This window comes from Hemiscyllium ocellatum, chromosome 32 (genome assembly GCF_020745735.1).
Source record: "Hemiscyllium ocellatum isolate sHemOce1 chromosome 32, sHemOce1.pat.X.cur, whole genome shotgun sequence".
Taxonomy (NCBI): domain Eukaryota; kingdom Metazoa; phylum Chordata; class Chondrichthyes; order Orectolobiformes; family Hemiscylliidae; genus Hemiscyllium; species Hemiscyllium ocellatum.
The window spans coordinates 45,975,111-45,995,470 of NC_083432.1; the positions used below are offsets into that span (position 1 = coordinate 45,975,111).

Consider the following 20,360-nt stretch of genomic DNA (forward strand, 5'->3'; position numbering starts at 1 on the left):
TGTGTGTTTTAATTACAATTATGTAATTTAGTTGTACCTACTTCTTAAGAAATTCAGAGAAAGAAGATACAGTACTATCAAGGCTAATGAAAATTATGGAGATCGCTCAAAAAGTGGTGGTTAAGTTACACCAACTAGGTTATACATAAGATTTTCAGCATCTGAAGATTATAGAAAGATGAAGACTTTTCAGTTTTGACCTTTCTGGAAGAGTATGTTAGAGGCAGGAAGATTTGTCTTGATTTAAATACAGTTAAGATGCATGGAGAGGCTATAGCAAGTTAGTCAGTGGGCACATTTAAATCTTAGCAAAAGAAGAATGTTTAGCAACAGTAGCTGCAGTTGCTGGCAGAACAGATGAATAACTAAAGTCTCCAAATATTTTAGTCCTTACCTTAGACTTTGCTGAATCACTTGTAGTTGAATCTGTAAGTTTAACAGAAACAAATGTACATTAAGGGCTGCTCAGCATACTAGTTATCAGTACAACTAACATGGGTTAATGGCAAAGGTTAGGATCACAAGACAAAACAATAGTGTCAATGGGCCACAAATAAAGCGGAATGCTGTCATATGGCAATGGACTTCAGAAGTAAATTAAACATTACGAGTAATTATTTGCATTTTCAGTTTTTTTTGCTTTGACAATACAATTGAGGGTTTTCTCCTTAAAATTGGAGGTCAAAGTGCAAGAAATAACTGGTTAACATTAAGGATATCAGTTAATTATCAGAATCAAAAATAATATGCAATTTAAGTCACCGGGGAAAAGATGAAATCAGTTGCTACACCTGTGTTTTAAAGAAAGAGTTCCTGCAAGAAATATGAATACAGCCATTTTCTTCCACAATACCCAATAGCTATTTCTAAAAGACACTTCAGCCAAAGCAAGAAAATATGAAAATGCAAATCTCTGATTATACATAAGTAACTTTGTTCAGCAAGCATTGTATTATGAACTCCAACACAAACAAACATCAAACAAGCCCACTGAGAATTAACCATTGTTAATTATTAGATATTTCTCATTTGGTGACTTTGTCAAGGAGAAATTTGCTGGAATACCATATGTTGAAGGTGACGGACACCTGTAGAGCATGCGACTTCTAATTATAGGCAGCACAGAACTATTTGGATGAGTTAAGGGGTAGTGGTGATCCCTCGTGATCTATAATAGCCATTGTTAGAAATATTCTTTTCTTTGTGTCTTCTGATATTCATTAATCTCTGGACACTAAGGTAAACAAGCAATCTTGTCCAAAGTTCAACCAATGTTACTCATGTTGGTTAAAAGGAGATATAGCTGTGTTGAACTCACTTTCAACTTTGTTCTTTTGTTTTGTCTGTGGGGAAATTTCACTTCTCCATATGGCCCCAAAACATCACCATGTGGGATTAAATCTGAGGCTTTCCATAAAAAGTATTAAATTTACATCCTCCAATTTGGTTATTAAATGAGTTAGACTTTCAATGCAATATCCAATCCTGTAATCCAAAGCTTCCTGCAAAGTTATGTAAATTTTCTCTTGAGCCTAAGATCTTCCAATTTTAAAATAAGGTACAATTTTATTCACTAGATAAACTAAGTCAGACACCAGCTGCTAGTTTCCCATTCACCTGAGATACCACAATAACTGCAGTTTATTTAAGATCACAACATGCAATATAATTATGTCATTCAGATTTTTTTTTAAAGGTAAATAAATACTCATGCTGTTGATCTGTTGCTGAATTACAGTCTTCATGGAGCCAAATCTCTCTATTGACATCAATGGCCTATTTTCTCTGAAGCCTCAATTGAATCATGAAAGACGAAGGGCAGCAACAAGTGCTAGTACCATTCACTGCATTGTGCTAGCCCAAACCATCTGGTAGTACATTGTTTAATGCCACATATCCTGTAGGTTCACTAAAAATCAGAATATACTACCCATTAAAACACCCAGTGACTGCATCAATAAGGGGGTGAACTGCTCATTCAGAAAATAAAGAACACACTTAGTTTTGTACTGGATAATGGAACACCTCTACAAATATAAGAAATAGAAGTAGACCAACTGGCCCATTGAGCCTACTCTGCCACTGAATAAGATCACGATGAACTGTTTGTCTTTCAAATTCCATGTATCCATCTACTTCTGATAATCCCTTATTCCACTGTCCAACAAGAATCTACCCACCTGTTAAAAATATTCAATGACTTTATCTCCATGAACTTCTGAGGCAGACATTCCGATTTCTCCTCAACTCTGTCCTAAGAGTTCATTTTAAAACAGTGCTTCTGAGTTCTGATTGACCCATAAGAGGAAACATCCTTTCCACGTCCACCTTGTCAAGACCATTCAGGAATTTAGATGCTAACAGCCATCGCTGTTCTGAACTCCAGTAGAAACAAGTCCAGCCTGTGCAAACTATCCAGATAGGAGAACCCACTCATTCTAGGTATCAACATACTAAACCTCCTCTGAACGGTTTCAAAGTGTTTACATCCTTCCTTAAATAAGGAAACCAGAACTGTACATTGTATTTCAGAAGTGGTCTCATCAATGCCCTATATAACTGAAGCATAACATCCTTACTTTTATGTTTAATTTCTCTTGCAGTAAAGGAGAATATCCTATGAGCCTTCTTGATATATAAGCTGTACCTGCAAACTAACATTTATGACTCATGTACCAGAACAGCTAAATCCCTTCTAATTGCATACACCAAGTGTTAACCTCAAACACAAGCTATATCTTAAGAGTTCAACAGAGAATAGATAATCCTTAGCTCTAGCTGTACATAAGCCGGAAGAGAACATAATGAGCTAATATGTCACTTTCCATTTTCCAGATCAGACATCTTGTAGCCTCTTCAAACGAGACTATCAATTTAGTCCAGATTTATGCAGTTTTGCATAGTGGGTCCATTCCAATCAGGAACTGGATTGTAATTGTTCAAAACTCCTTTCACATTAGAATTAAATTATTTTCTTATTGTAAGGCTCCAACAATCTAACTCAGATTCTGGGAAAAACACTGATATCTTAATTAACCACCACCCAGTTCCCAGGTTTAATATCAACATACATTTAACTAGCACATTCGATTTCCTATCAAAGTTAAAATTACAACTTCACAGCACTACTTGAAGATATTTACCTCAGAACAAACCTTACTAATTCTCAGCCTTCAATAAACTAATAAAATCCAGCCTAGCAATTTCTTAAAAGTGTGTATACTTTATAAATACAGAAATTCGTTCTAATTATTGCATGAAGTTGTAAGAAATTTGACTGAGTTTGTTATGCTACTGCATGGATAGAAGAGAAATTTGTTCAAAGGAATTTTTTTCAGAGCCATAGTATTCAGGTTTCTTTGGTATTTTGGAAGTTATTGGAAATATTGATGTATTTCTGCAAGTATGAAGTCTCAGTAGGTAATGAGCACATGAGCAGTCCTGAAAATGGCTAGAAGTATTTTAATATATTCCACAGATCCTACAGGTATAAAACATGTTCTTTTTGGACACAAGATTCTGTATATATCCTCTGTTTTTAAATGCATCTTTTAGTTTCTCTATGCACAAGTTAAACTAATAGAAATGTTATAACAATGTATTTCAAATTATTTTTGTCACTTTGGGGCTATAGTCTGGATACTGTAAAAGAAAGTAGGGTAATTTAACTAACCAGCTTCGTTTGTTAGATGAAATTTGGAAAGCATATGGTCCTTTCCGGAGACTTCCCTGAACAAACTAACCAAGATCAGGTATCTACTGTAACCATTGAAATTCTTACTGTACCACAGTTTAAGGTTTCTTTTTTACTGAAGAATCCAACTTGCTTTCTTAAGTATTTATTGATTTATTAGTTTACCCAAATTTTGTTTCAACGTTTGAGGATTCAAAGTCAGGCAATGAAATGCTGGGGCATAGAAAGCAAAGCTGCTGACAGAATGAAAAAGTGTTAACATCAAGATTTCACACAGCAAGTATGAAATGTGGAGAAAATTACAGAATTATGGCAGAGTGTAAACTATTTTTCTTCAGAATCCAAAACTAAAATTCTACAAGTAGTTTAAATCTATGATTGTCTCTTTCAAAAGATTGCTCCATGTAGTCAATTTTTCCTTTTAATTTATTCATTTTTGTGGAATGCAGGCATCACTGGCTGGCCAGAATTTATTGCCCTTCCTTAGTTTCCCTTGAGAAAGTAGAGGTGAGCTGCCTTCTTGAATTGCTGCAGTCCACCTGCAATAGGTTGACCCAGAGTACCCTTAGGGACGGAATTCCAGGATTTTGACCCAGTAACAGTGAAGGAATGGTGATATACTTCCAAGAAAGGATGGTGAGTGGCTTGGAGGAGACCTTGAAGGTGGTGGTATTCCAATATATCTGCTGCCCTTGTCCTTCCAGATGGTCGTGGGTTTGGAAGGTGCTAAGGATCTTTCGTGAATTTCTGTAGCAATGCATTTTGTAGATGGTACACCGCTGGTGGTGGAGGGACTGGACATTTGTGTATGTAGTGCCAATCAAGTGGGCTGCTTTATCCTAAGTAGTGCCAAGCTATTGAGTGTTGTTGGGGCTGCAGTCATCCAGGTAAGTGGGAAATGTACCATCACACTCCTGACTTTTGCCTTCTAGATAATGGGGAGTCACATGGTCAGTTACTTGCCGCAGTAATCCTCGTTTCTGATCTGCTCTTGTTGCTGTTGTGTTTATATGGTGAGTCCAGTTGTGTTTCTGGTCAATGATAAACTCCAGGATGTTGATAGTGTGGGAATCAATATTGGCAACACCTCTAAATGTCTAGAAGTAGTGGTTTGATTGTCTTGAATTGGTGATGGTCATAGCCTGGCATTTGCTTGGTGTAAATACAACTTGCCATCTGTCAGCCCAAGCCTTGATATTGTCCAGATCTTGTTGCATTTGGACACGGACTGCTTCAGCATCCGAGGAGTTGTGAGTGGTTGTGAACAGGTTTGCAGATGATTGCACAATCCCCACCTTTGACCTCGTGATGGAGGGAAGGTCTCTGATGAAGCAGCAGAGGATGGTTGGGCCAGTAACGCCTGCAGAGGTGCCCTGGACCTGAGATGACTGACCTCCAATAATCACGACCATCTTCATATACGTCAGGGATGACCCTAACCACCAAACAGTTTGCCCTCGGATTTCAATTCATTCCGGTTTTGTTAGGGGTCCTTGATAACACACTCAAGTCAAGTGTAACCTTGATATCAAGGATTGTTACTCTCAACCTCATCTCTGGAATTCAGCTCCATGTTTGAACCAAAGCTGTAATGAGGTCTGGAGCTGAATGGTCTTGGCGGAACTCAAACTGGGCATCACTCAGCAGAGAGTGTTGCTGAGCAGGTGCCACTTGATAGGGCTGTTGATGTCACCTTCCATCACTTTACTGATGACCGAGAGTAGATTGATGGGACAGTAATTGGCTGGGTTGAATCTGTCCTGCTTTTTACATACAGGACGTACTTGAAGAATTTTCCATTGTTGGGTAAATGTTAGCATTGTAACCTAACTAGAACAGCTTGGAGCGGCAAGTTCTGGAGCACAAGTCTTCAATACTATAGCCAAAATGTTGTCAAGACCCGTAGTGTTTGCATTTGCAAGTCTCCAACCGTTTCTTGATATCACATGGAGTAAAGTGAATTGGCTGAAGACTGGTCTACGTAATATAGAACATAGAACATAGAAGGATACAGCGCAGTACAGGCCCTTCGGCCCTCGATGTTGCGCCGACCGAATCCTACCTAACCTATACTAGCCCAATAACTTCCAAATGCCTATCCAATGCCCGCTTAAATGACCATAAAGAAGGAGAGTTCACCACTGATACGGGCAGGGCATTCCATGAACTCACAACCCGCTGTGTGAAGAATCTACCCCTAACATCTGTCCTATACCTACCACCCCTTAATTTAAAGCTATGTCCCCTAGTAACACCTGACTCCATTAGCGGTAATGCTGGAGACGAAAAGGAGAAGGCCAAGGTGGATCATCCATTCAGCAATTCTGGCTTAATACTGCTGCAAAAGTTTCAGCCTTGTCTTTTCCATCATTTTTGTTGAGCTTCCCCCTCCAGTGAGTTGTTTAATCGTCCACCACCATTCATGACTGGATGTGGCAGAACTGCAGAGCTTTGATCTGATCCATTGGTTGTGGGATTGCTTAGCTATATCTAACATTTGCTCCTGCTTATGTTGTTTGGCATGCAAGTAGTCCTTTTTGGTAGCTTCACCAGGTTTGAAAATGTGTTGCTGGTTAAAGCACAGAAGGTTAGGCAGCATCCAAGGAACAGGAAATTCGATGGCCTCCTTCTTCAAGGACCAGTTCCAATACCGTACAGCCCAGCTGGCCTCCTTCTTCAAGGACCGCAGATTCCCCCCAGATGTGATCGACGATGCCCTCCAACACATCTCCTCCACTTCCCGCTCCTCCGCCCTTGAGCCCCACTCCTCCAACCGCCACCAAGACAGAACCCCACTGGTTCTCACCTACCACCCCACCAACCTCCGTATACAGCGTATCATCCACCGTCATTTCCGCCACCTCCAAACGGACCCCACCACCAGGGATATATTTCCCTCCCCTATCAGCGTTCCGCAAAGACCACTCCCTCCATGACTCCCTCGTCAAGTCCACACCCCCCACCAACCCAACCTCCACTCCCGGCACCTTCCCCTGCAACCGCAGGAAATGTAAAACTTGCGCCCACACCTCCTCCCTTACTTCTCTCCAAGGCCCCAAGGGATCCTTCCATATCCGCCACAAATTCACCTGCACCTCCACACACATCATCTATTGCATTCGCTGCACCCGATGTGGCCTCCTCTATATTGGGGAGACGGGCCGCCTACTTGCGGAACGCTTCAGGGAACACCTCTGGGACGCCCGGACCAACCAACCCAACCACCCCGTGGCTCAACACTTTAACTCTCCCTCCCACTCCACCGAGGACATGCAGGTCCTTGGACTCCTCCATCGGCAGAACATAACAACATGACGGTTGGAGGAAGAGCGCCTCATCTTTCGCCTGGGAACCTTCCAACCACAAGGAATGAACTCCGATTTCTCCAGTTTCCTCATTTCCCCTCCCCCCACCTTGTCTCAGTCGGTTCCCTCAACTCAGCACCGCCCTCCTAACCTGCAATCTTCTTCCTAACCTCTCCGCCCCCACCCCACTCCGGCCTATCACCCTCACCTTGACCTCCTTCCACCTATCACATCTCCATCGCCCCTCCCGCAAGTCCCTTCTCCCTACCTTTTATCTTAGTCTGCCTGGCACCCTCTCCTCATTCCTGAAGGGCTCTGGCCCGAAACGTCGAATTTCCTGTTCCTTGGATGCTGCCTAAGCTGCTGTGCTTTAACCAGCAACACATTTTCAGCTCTGATCTCCAGCATCTGCAGACCTCACTTTTTACTCAAAGAGCTTCACCAGGTTGCCAACTCATCTTCAGATATGCCTGAGCTGCTCTGCACTGACATTTGAACCAGGATTGATCCCTGGAGTACAATTCTGCTGCTATTGATAGCCCACAGCTCCTCATAGATGCCCAGTTTTGAGTTGCTAGATCTGTTTGAAGTCTGTCCCATTTAGTCATGATTTGGAGATGCTGGTGTTGGACTGGGGTGTACAAAGTTAAAAAGTCACACAACAGCAGGTTACAGTCGAACAGGTTTACTTGGAAGCACAAGCTTTCGGAGCGATGCTCCTTCATCAGGTGATTGTGGAGGGCTTGATTGTAACACAGAATTTACAGCAAAAATTTGCAGTGTGATGTAACTGAAATTATACATTGAAAAACTGATAGTCTGTTAAGCCTTTCATCTGTTAGAATACTGTATTCTAACTGTGTTACGATTGAGCCCTCCACAGTCACCTGATGAAGGAGCGTTGCTCCTAAAGCTAGTGTGCTTCCAATTAAACCTGTTGGACTATAACCTGGTGTTGTATGGTTTTTAACTTTGTCCCATTTAGCACAGTGATAATGCCACACAACATGATGAAGCTAATTCTCAATGTGAAGGTGTGACTTCATCTTCACAAGGGCTGTGTAACGGTTACTCTTACTGACACTGTCATGGGCAGATGCATCTGCAGCTCGCAGACTGATAAAAGATGAGGTCAAGTATGTTTTGCTCTCTCATTGGTTCTCTCATCATCTGCCGCAGACCCAGCCTAGCAGCTATGCCCTTTTGGACCCAACCACTCCTGGTAGTGGACATTGGAATCCCCAACTGGAGTATATTTTGTCCTACTGCCATTCTTAGGACATCCTCCAAGGGTTGCTCAACATGGAGGAATAATGAATCATCATCTGCGGGAAGACAGTATGTCTGTCCTGCTGGTGGGACAGGATATTCCCAGGGATGATGATGGCAGTGTCTAGGACACCAAATTAATACAAATACAACAAATTACACTTGATCACACACCAAAAGCAGAGTGAAACATTCTGCTCTCAATATCTTTCCTTTTCCTTAACTGCTTGTTTGTTATATTGAATAAGAACAGATATAAGAGGCCGAACACTCCGATGCAAAACAATCCTACTACAGGAGGATAGCTTGCCAGAAGCCCTGAAGAAATTATTTGAGGATTGGGAACAAGAGTTGAATAAAATCAACTGAAGTAAAACATCACTAATGAGGAAATTAATGGAAAGAAGAGTGACAAATCCCAGGTCCTCATTGTTTCCATCTGAGGGCGTTAAAGAAAGTAGGGGAGCACATTGTGGGTACCTTAAGTATAATCTTTCAAGTACTCTAGCTACAGTATTGGAGAACTGGACATACCACTCCACTTTTCAAGAAGGTGAAAGAAGAGAACCAGGAAATTAGCGGCTAGTTGGCCTAACATCTGTGCTGGGGAAATTATTGGAGTCGATAAATAAAGGTTGAGGTAATTGAACACCTTGAAAATTTTCAGTTAATCAGGGAGAACCAACATGGATTCAAAACAAGTAGGTCATGCCTGAAAAATCTCATTAAATCTTTTGAAGTGATGACTAGGTTAATGGACAGGGGAATGTCTACGGATGCTGATAATGTCCCACATAAGAGACTGTTAACTCAGGTAGAAAGCCTTGGAAATGAGGACACGTTACTGACATGGCTGGGAAATTAGTTGAATGGCAAGTGACAGAAGGTAGGGAGAATGGGTTGGTACTCAAATTGAGGTCATGCCCGAAACGTCGACTCTCCTGCTCCTTGGATGCTGCCTGACCTGCTGCACTTTTCCAGTAACACATTTCAGCTCTGATCTCCAGCATCTGCGGTCCTCACTTTCTCCATGGTACTCAAATTGGCAGGATATGACCGGTGACATCCCATGATAATGGGTTAGGGCCTCAATTATTCACATTATTTATCAACAACCTGAATAATGGCATGGAAGGTCATATATCCAAATTTGCTGATTACACAAAGTAGACAGTGTAGATGATAGCATAAAATTACAAAGGGCTACTGACAGACTACGTGAATAGATAAAACTATGGCAGATGGAGTTCAGTGCAAGGTGATCCATTTTGGACCAAACAAAAAGATAGATAAGGGTACCTTCTGGATGACATGAAGTTAAATACAGTGGATTCCAAAGAGATTTGGGGGTTCACTTGTATCGATCTTTAAAATGTCAAGTACAGGGCAGATACTAATCAAGAAAGCTAATGGAATGCAGGCCTTGATTTCTAGACTACTGGAGTGCAAAGATGCAGAAGTTATGTTGCAGATATACAATATCTTTTTGTTAGACCCCACTTGAGCAGATCTGGGCACCACACCTCAACAAGAATGTATTGTCCTTGGATGGAGTATAATGTATGTTTACAAAAATGCCACATAAAAAGTTATGAGGAGAGATTACACAAATTAGGCATTATTTCTCTAGAGTTTAGATGGTTAACAGGTGATCTGATTAATATCTTCAAGATATTAACAGGAAAATATACAACATTCCCACTGGTTGGGGATTCTAGAATTATGGCCATAATGTTCAGGAGACATGTTCAAAAGCATTTCTACACACTAAGGATGGAATGTGTGTTTGGTACTCTCTTCCAAAGTGACAGTGGATGCTGGGTCAGGAGTTAATTTAAAATCTGAGATAATATCTTTGCTTAACAAAAATTTGTTTAAGAGATATGAATTAAAATCTATCCTTTCAAATCAATCTGGCAAAATATGCTTTACCAGCTATTTCCATGTTAGCAACTAATGTAGTGATTTTGGGCTGAGTGCTCAGAAGTCCGCAACACACTGCAGCAAGATTTGCCAGCCCTAAATTCATGAGTGAATTGCCCAATTATCACTCTTGGAAACTATTGCAGAGATGTTGGAGCAGAGGTTCAAAACCTTTTTTAAGTTTCTCCCAATGAAAAATGTCCAATTTAATTTTGTACCTCAGGAAAATCTAAGGAGCACAATTCATTATGAAGCAAACATCAAGGACAAGGAGAAGTCTTTAGTTCTTCTACAATTCAATAGAACTTCCCAACCTTGGACATGGAAGGAAATGCACTTCTCAACACGACCAAAGCATCAAGAGTAGAGACTCCTTTCAGAAGTGTTCCCAAAAGTATCCACTTGGGTAGAATCTCACTGTGTCTACACCTCATTGATTTCAAACACCATCTTAATATGATTCATGATATCAATTATGAGGATCTTATTAGCCAAAGCAGCAAGTATATCACAAGGCATGTGTAGCTACACAAACCTTTCACTGCAACTACCTGGACTCTGATAACCTTAACATAGCATGTATTCTCCTGTTCTGATTTTATGGACAATTCAATAATAAATAATCCTACAAGTCTACTGGTATAGTTTACACCCTGCATGAAATGCAACTGTAGCTTTAGTCATACGGAAGAGTGGGAAATGACGCGTGTTCTGGAATACAATCTGATGCGTCAACAATAACTTGCACTATAAAGACACTAGTAAGATTGATCCAATTATCTGAATTTTGATAATGATAATGGATAATACTGTCAGATATTATAGTGGACAATTGTGAAACTGCATGCATGAAACACAGAAACATTTAAAAAGCATATGTGGTGCAATTTGTTCTTTAGTAAATGGTGCAAGCAAAGCAGCCAGAGAGTTGTGACATTTCATTTCCTGCCACCACAAATGAAAATTGAAATTCAAAGCAATATCATTTGTTGGTTGGAATCAAGGCCCGAGTTATGTGGTCAATGACATGTTTTACTTTTCTATTGATTATAGTTTGTTTTTGGATAATGTGAATTTAGAAACTTGTGCATTTCTTGAATCACATTTGTATTCATGTCCACCATACAAGTTTATCTTAATACACTACAGACTCAGGACAAAGTTTCTATTTGAGTCAAAGCTTAATCAGGTCAACATTTTGAATTTTAGATGAATGTATAATGGAGAAATATACTTGCTGAGGCATAAACTTGGTAAAATCACTCATTATGTAGCAAACTCTGGTGAAAATAAATCTGTATGAATTAAAGTAAGACGAAAATTACAATGTTAAGGACCTGTCAATGGATGCTCTTTATTAATGTGTTAACTGGCATTGCACACAAATGTTGCTTATCACGCATAAACTCACGTCTAAGGCACACTCCCAACATAAACAAGCGTTTCTTTATAACTCAACAATGCAACAGAGGAGCCAAATCATACCCGGTTTATTTCTCCATGACGTCTGCTTTAGGAATAAGAGACAGCAGAAAAGATTTTAACAAAACAGCCAACACAGAGAGGAAATTGGAAAATTGTTCTGAAAACAGGGCTTTTTAACCTGTAACTCCTTATCAAGTTTGTGCCATTTGAAGTTAATGCTCCTGCACTCTCGAATATAATGAGCTAAATGCCCTGTCAAGATGCCTTTACACAAATTATTCATAGTTTGTTGGAAGGTTGCCTGAATAATCCACACTTATGTTCTGGAAGATACATAACAGCTGGGGAGGGGAGCCCTGAACCAATACATACCTGCAATGTTTAAAGGGGAAGGAGTGCGGGGGAGGATTTCTGTTTGACTTACCTCTGCCTTTTCCTTATTTCTATACCAAATGCCCATCAATTACACCTGCTTCCGCACTGTGCTTGCAACTACACACTGTTTGGTAATATGGTTTCCTTCTTTTATCTGGTCATCCTATGTATTCTTTGATAAAAATTACAAAGATTTGGTGATTCCAAAAAAAAATTAAATACTTTTTAATAAATGGATAGAAAAATGGTGCGTTATCTGTGGTGGCCATATTACTATACTACTAGTCTCTGGATTTATATTCCAAAACAGCAAGCTGAATTCTACCATGACAATTTTAAAATTTGCATTCAATTTAATAAAATACTGGAAAGTGGCCATGAAGCTGTCTAATTGTCATAAAAACCCAGCTATTTAGCTAATGTTCTTTAGGGAGGGAAACCCGGTGTCTGTTCCCAGTTGTCCTATATGTAGCTCCATATTAATCTAATACTGGTCTTTACTGTACCCCGATACAGCTGAGCAAGCCATTCAGTTTATCACTGTTATCACCAGTAATTTAGAGACCCAGGTAACATACTAGGGACCAAGGTTTGAATCCTTCCACGACAAATGGCAGAATTTGCATTCAATTAAAAAAATTAGAATTAGAAATCTAATGATGAGTATGAAACCATTATCAACTATTGTAAAAGCTCATCTGGTTCACTAATGTCCATAAGGGAAGGAGAATTGCTGTCCCACCTGGTGTGTTCTACATGTGACTCCAACCCATAGCAAAATAGTTGACTCTTAATTGCCTTCTAAAAAGGTACAGCAAGTTATTCAGTCATACCTACTACTAGAAAATCTCAAAAAAGGAACAAAACTGTATAGTTCACTTGGCGTCAACTAAGGCACCGGAAATGGTCAATATAGCCCTGTGGACCTGACAGTTCTCCTTATAAACATCTGGGAGGTAGTGCCAAATTTTCTCTCAGATGTTTCAAGCAACAACCGGACATAGTCATTATCATGGAATCATATCTTACACCCAACGTCCCAGCAACATCACCACCATCCCTGGTTATGTTCTGTCTCACTGGCACAACAGCAGAAATGGCAGCACGTGTATGCAGCTGAGTGGGAATTACCATGGCAGTCCTCAACATGAGACTCTGAGGTCTCATAGCAACAGGTTAAATCTGGAAAAGGAAACCTGCTGCTAATTATTATGTACTGCACTCACCCCAGGTTAATGGATTTGAGGGTGAAGCGGTGGAATGGTGGTAATGTCACTGAGCTGGAATTCAAGAGCCCAATGGGTTCAACCATAGTCAATTATTATAGAAAAACCTGTCTGGTTCACTATTTCCCTTTAGGGAAGGAAATCTGCCATCCATGCGTGAGACACCAGACCCATAGCAATGTGGTTGACTTTTAACTACTTTGCAAAATGGTCTAGAGAGCCTATCAGTTGAAAGCAACTTAAAATATGCAAGACATAAAACAATGTCAAGGTAAATATAGCATTTCAATAATTGGTGAAAAATATAAAATTATGAAGAATTTAGATAGAGTAGACAAGAAAAACTTTTCTCCTGGATGGAGGTATCAATAACTGGGGGTATATGGATGTGTTGTCCCAGTTGAAGTGGTGTCCTTCCTCATCCGTATGTAAGGATACTAGTGAGAATGGGTTGGGTCGGGTCGGTTTGTGGATACATACCAGGATACATGAACATCAACTAGCCACAAACCAACATGACCCTCTCTCACTAGTATCCTTACATACAGATAAGGAAGGACACCACTTCGACTGGGACAACACATCCATCCTGGGACAAGCCAAACAGAGATACGCACGAGAATTCCTAGAAGCCTGGCATTCCAACCAGAACTCTATCAACAAACACATTGACTTGGATCTCATTTACCACCCCAGGAAATGGCATCACCATAGGGAATGATGTCACCACGGGAAATGACATCACTGACCTTAGGAAACAAACATATAAACAGAAAGTGGGCTACACCACCAGTGCTTCATTTGGAGGCTCACTGAAGATGTTACTTAGTATGGTGACGAAACGTCTGAAAATGAACCTTCACAGCTCAGCGAGCAAACCTACATCCAGTATATAAATGATTTGGAAGAGGCAGAGAGTAGTGTATCCAAATTTGCTTATGATACAAAAATAGGTGGGAGAGCACAGAAAGGGGACATAGATAGGTTAAGTGAGTGGAAAAAAAATTGACAAGTGGATTTAAATGTAGGAAAGTATAAGGTTGTGGAATAAAAACAGAAATCGCTGGCAAAACTCTGCAGGTCTAGCAGCATCTGTGGGGAGAAAGCAGAATTAACCTTTTGAGCCTGTTGACATTTCATCTGAACAAATAGTAGTTAGGAAAACATAGTATTTATGCTGATGATGATGTTGGGGGTGAGGGGAGAGGTAAACAGATAGCTTGAGGTGGAGCCGAGAGTGAGAGAAAGAGACAGAGAGAGAGAGAGAGAGAGAGAGAGAGAGCTCAAAAATGAAATGCAGGTAAATCGCTGCTTCACCTGGATGGTGTCTCTGGAGCCTTGGATAGTGAAGAGGGAGAAAGTAAATGGACAAGTGTTATACCTTCTATAATTGCATGGGAAGATACTATGAGGGTGAGGTGTTGGGAATGAGGCGGAGGGGATCAGTGTCCGAAGGGAATAGTCCCTGCAGAATGCTGACAAAGGAGTGGAGGGGAATGTGTGTCTGGTCATGGCATCTCGCTGAAAATGATGATGCTTTGAATGTGAAGGCTGGTGGGATGGTAAGTGAGGACCAGGAGACCCACTGTTGTTATGGGAGGGAAGCGAAAGGATAATGTTGTGGGAGATGGGTCAGACATGACTCAGATCCCTCTCAAACGTGGTGGCATGGAGTCCTTGGTCGAGGAAGATGAAATTTCTGAGGCCCTCTGCGAAAGGTGGCATCATCAGAACAGATGCAACAGAGACAGAGAAACTGGGAAAATGGGATGGAGTCCTTACAGGAAGCAGGGTGAGAGAATATGTAGCCGAGGTAACTATGGAAGTTGGTGGGTTTATAGTGGAAATCGGTGGCCACCCAGAAATGGAAACAGATGCCAAGGAAGGGAAGAAAAGAGTTTGAGATGGACCAGGTGAAGGTGACACAATGGTGGAAGTTGGAAGCAATATTGTTAAACCTTTCCAGTTCTGAACAAGAGGGAAGCAGCACTGATGACATCGGCATACTGGAGAAAGAGTTGTAAAGAGGGCCCCCAGTAGTTCTGGAACAAGAAATGTTCTTCGGACCGCACAAATAATCAGTCAAAGCTGGGGCCCAGGCGGGTACTCATGGCAACACCTTTGATCTGAAGAAAGTAAACGTTCAGAGTAACCCTTTATATCTCTCTTTCTCTGAGCTTTGTCTGCACTGATCCACTCAGCTCTCCCCATGCCAAACCTCGTCTTATTTCTATCCACTATCAGTTTTGATAAACAATGACCAGACTGAAATATTAACTCTGCTTTCTCTCCACAGATGCTGCATGGCCTGCTGCATTTCACCAGTAATTTCTGTTTTTGTTTCAGAGCCGCAGCATCTGCAGTTCTTTGTTTTATGAGGACATGCACTGTGGTAGGATGAATTAAAAGGTATTTAAATAGGGAGAGACTCCAAACATTGTGCAGCACATAGTAATTTAGGTATGCTTGTGCATAAAATAAAAACATTAGCATATAAATACATATATATTAAAATAGGCATATAATTTAGTGGCAAGTGGAATTTTGATTTTTATTTCTAGATGTTGGAATTTAAAAATAGGAAAGTCTTGTTACAACTGTGAAGGGTTTTTGAGAGGCCTGCACCTGCGGTTTTATATACAACTTCATCCCAAGCAGCTCCATTACGTAGGACACTGTACTCTACAGTCTGTTCCTGGTATGAATAAAGTACATTTTTGAAATAAAAAAGTCTGTTCCTAGGATGCACACAGAGACAAATATTGATTATACCTGGAAGAACATCAACTCAGTGAAAGCTGCTCTTCGGTCTGCCGAAATATGTTGGTTTTCCAGGGTAAAGAGGTGACCTCAACTGAGTGTGACAAACTGGCACATTCCAAAGTCCAGGACTACATGTTGAGTGACACACTAAAGTTTGGGGCAGCTGTTGCCCAGGTGCAGTGGAGGAGCAGTTTTCAAATGAAAATTTAACCTGAGAGTTTGTTTGTTGTCTTAAATATTTTTTTCTGATCTTGTGGTACTATTTGAAGAACACCACAGGCATATAGATTGTCTCATTACTGTTTTTGAAAATTCACTGAAAGCTGTCACATGATTCCTGCTTCTATCATAGCAACGACAAACTACACCTTCAGCACTTTAAGAGGGGATTGTATAAGTTTATATCAGGTGTAAAATGAAAGTATAAGAATAAATTGAATATTTTCCAGAACTAAATGAGGGGGTAAGGAGATGTTGTAAAGTAGTAAATGATTACCTGAAATCCACTACTGGAAAATGACAGTAATAGATTCAATAGAAACATTCAGATATGAATTTATTTAATATTGGAAGGGAAATAGCCAAAAATGAAAGAAAACAGAAATTTCTGCCACAACTGTGTAGGTCTGTCAGTATCCGTGGGGAGATAGTCGAGTTAACGTTTCATTTTCAACAGAACTCACCCGTGACAGTACTGGCAAAAGAATGACTACTGAACAGTCTTTGTGGAGATGAACCTCATCTTTACTTTGAGAATACCCTCCAGTGTGTCGTGTGGCACTATCACCGTGCCAAATGGGGTAGATTTTGAACAGACCTTGCAGCTCAAGAACGGGCATTCATGACCCACTGTGGGACAACAGCAGATTTGTACTGTGACACATGGCCTGCTGTATCCTCCACTCTATCATTACCATCAAGTCAGGAGATCAACCCTAGGTCAATGAGGTGTGCGGGAGGAGCGCGAAGCATTCGTAAACATGAGGTTAAAAAGTAAGTACTGTATGCATGCCAAAGAGCATGTGCAGTGATATAAATAAACAATTTCATAATCAATGGATCAGATCTAAGCTCTGCAGTCTTGTCATGAATGGTGGAGGATAATTACCAACTCTAAGAGAAGTATTCCCATCCTCAATAATGAGGGAGCCCAGCACATAAGTGCAAAATGATAAAGCTTAAGGATTTGCAGCGATTTTCAGTCAGAAGCTCCAAGAGAATGATTCATCTCGGTCTCCTCCAGAGGTCTCGGGTGTCACAGATGCCAGCCTTAAGACAAGTTAATTTACTCCATGTGATATCAAAAAAATGGCTGGTGGCATGGTGTACTGCAAAGGCTATGGGTTCTCGCAACATTCAGACAATAGTACTGAAGAACTGTGCTCCAGAACTTGTCGCACCCCTAGCCAAGCCTTTCTAGTTCAGCTGCAATACTAGCACCTCACAATGTGGAAAATGCCTAATATGTCACATGCACAAAAAATGAGGACAAATTCAACCCAACCATTTACCTCCATCAGTCTACTCTCAATCATAAGTGATGGAATGAAGGATAATCTGCTCACTGACGCTCAGTATGGATTTTGCTGAGGTCACTCAGCTTCTGATCTCTTCAAGCCTCGACTGAAACATGGACACAAAAGATGAATTCCAGAGGTGAGGAAAGACTGATTGTCCTAAACATCAAGACAGCTGGCAATGAGTCTGTGTGGCCTCAAGGAGCCCTAGGAGAACTAGTCATTGGAAAAATGGGAAAACACTCTGTTGGAGTCATTCTTGGCAAAAAGGAAGATGGTTGTTGTTGGAGGTCAATCATCTCAGCTCCAAGAGATTTCTACAGAAATTCTCTGGAGTAATGCCTAGGGTCAAACCTCTTCAGCTACTTCAACAATGACTTTCCCTTCATCAGAACGATTAGAGAATGGTGAACTTGGCCTGGACAATCACAAAGGCCAACCGCCCATCTATTGAATCCATCTACCAGGCCCGCTGTCAAGGAAAGGCCGCCAGCATTCTCAAAGATCCATCCCACCCTGATAATGCTTTTCTACAACCTCTACCACTGGGGAGAAGGTACAGAAGCCTGAACACACGCACCAGCCGGTTTCGAAACAGTTTCTACCCTACTGTTGTTAGAGTACCGAATGGACTTAAACTCTTAGCATTCGCCTAAACCTGCGTTATAGTTTTTGCTGTTTAACTTTTATTTATCTAAGCTATTTAACGATGTGATCTGTCTGTACTGCTCACAAGACAAAGCTTTTCAGTGTACCTCAGTACACGTGACAACAAATTGAATTCAATTCAGAAGGGTGGATGTTTGCTCATGATTGCACAGTTTTCAGTGCCATTTGTGATTTCTTAGATACTGAAGCAGTCCATGTTCAATCGAGCAAGACCTGGATAATACCCAAGCTTGGACTGTGAACTGACAAGCAACATTCATGGCGCACAAATCACAAGCAATGACCATCTCTAACAAGAATCTAGTAGTTGTCCCTGGACATTCTTGAATCTCCTATTATCAACATCCTCGGAGTTACCATTAACCTGAAACTGAATTGGACTACCCATATAAATATTGTAGGTACAAAGGTGTATCAGAGACTCAGAAACTTGAAGTGAGAAATGCTCCCCAGTCACCTGGATGAGTGCAGCTCCAACAACAGCCAAGCAGCTTGACACCATGCTAGACAATGCAACTTGCTTGATTGACACCACATCCACACCCTCCAGCTCCAAAGCTCAGTGGCAGTAGTGTGTACCATTTACAAAATGTACTGCAGAAATACACCAAAGTAGTATTCATGCCACACAGATGCCAGGTAATGAGCATGCATGGGAAGACCACCAACTGCATGTTCCCCTCCAGACCACACAAACTTGGAAATATATTGTTGTTCCTTCAGTATAGCTGTGATCAAGATCCTGGAACTCCCTCCCGAACAGCATTGTAGGTCTACCTATACCAAATGGACTGCAGCCTTTCAAGAATAAAAGTTCATCACCACCTTTAAAGTGCAGCGAAAGGACAACAAATGCCAGCAACATCCAAATCCCATGACTGAATAAAATATTTCAAATCACTAGCTGAGCCAATGTTTAGAGGTTTAGATTAAATTAGACTTACAGTGTGGAAACAGGCCCTTCGGCCCAACAAGTCCACACCGATCCACCGAAGCGAAACCCACCCATACCCCTACATTTACCCCTTACCTGACAGTACGGGCAATTTAGCATGGCCAATTCACCTGACCCGCACATCTTTGGACTATGGGAGGAAACCGGAGCACCCGGAGGAAACCCACGCAGACACGGGGAGAACGTGCAAACTCCACACAGTCAGTCGCCTGAGTTGGGAATTGAACCCAGGTCTCAGGCGCTGTGAGGCAGCAGTGCTAACCACTGTGCCACCGTGCCGCCCACTAAAACTCTGTCTTTAAACTCTGAAAACCCTGTGCTGTGTTATTGAAAATCTTTACTTTGAATTACTAGACAATTCAAGTTTTCTCTGACAAAAATTATTTTCAAATCATAGGCAGACTGGATCCTAAACACAGCAAGGACCATGAATCATAACTTTTACTTCATGAATTATAAAATCACCTGACAACAATATTCTTCAGGTCTTCAGAAGATTTAGAGTCAGAGATGTACAACACGGAAACAGAAACTTTGATCCAACTCGTTCATGCTGACCAAATATCCCAACACAATCTAGTCGCACCGCCAGTCCCCGGTCCTTTTCCCTCTAAACCCTTCCTAATCATATACCCACCCAGATGCCTTTTAAATGTTACAATTGTACTAGCCTCCACCACCTACTCTGGCAGCACATTCCATACACACATCACCCTCTGCGTGAAAAAGTTGTCCCTTAGGTCGCTTTTATATCTTTCCCCTCACACCTTAAACCTACGCCCTTGAGTTCTGGACTCTCCCAGCCCAGGGAAAAGACTTTGTCTATTTATCCTTTTCATGCCCCTCATGATTTTATAAAATTCTATAAGGTCATCCTTCAGCCTCCGACACTCCAGGGAATACAGCCGTAATCTATTCAATGTATCCCTATATCTCAAATCCTCCAAACCTGGCAACATCCTTGTAAATCTTTTCTGAACACTTTCAAGTTTCACAACATCCTGATAGGAAGGAGACCAGAATTGCATGCAATATTCCAAAACTGGCCGAACCAAAGTCCTGTACAGCCGCAATACAACCTCCCAACCCCTGTACTCAATATTCTGACCAATAAAGGAAAGCATTTCAAATCATATCTTCTTCACTATCCTATCTACCTGTGACTCCACTTTCAAGGGGCTATGAACCTACACTTCAAGGTCTCTTTGTTCAGCAACACTCCCTAGGACCTTACCATTT

The 20,360-nt window shown here is 41.1% G+C and overlaps 1 protein-coding gene across 3 annotated transcripts in view; it reads right to left on the minus strand.

The window, feature by feature from the left end:
• Positions 1–20,360, minus strand: part of LOC132831055 (rho GTPase-activating protein 23-like) — a 516,705-nt gene that overhangs the window by 15,709 nt on the left and 480,636 nt on the right. For all 3 annotated transcript variants that reach the window (XM_060849107.1, XM_060849108.1, XM_060849109.1), the window contains one exon: positions 395–426. In XM_060849107.1, the coding sequence (XP_060705090.1) occupies positions 395–426 (32 nt within the window). The remainder of the gene's footprint in view (positions 1–394; positions 427–20,360) is intronic.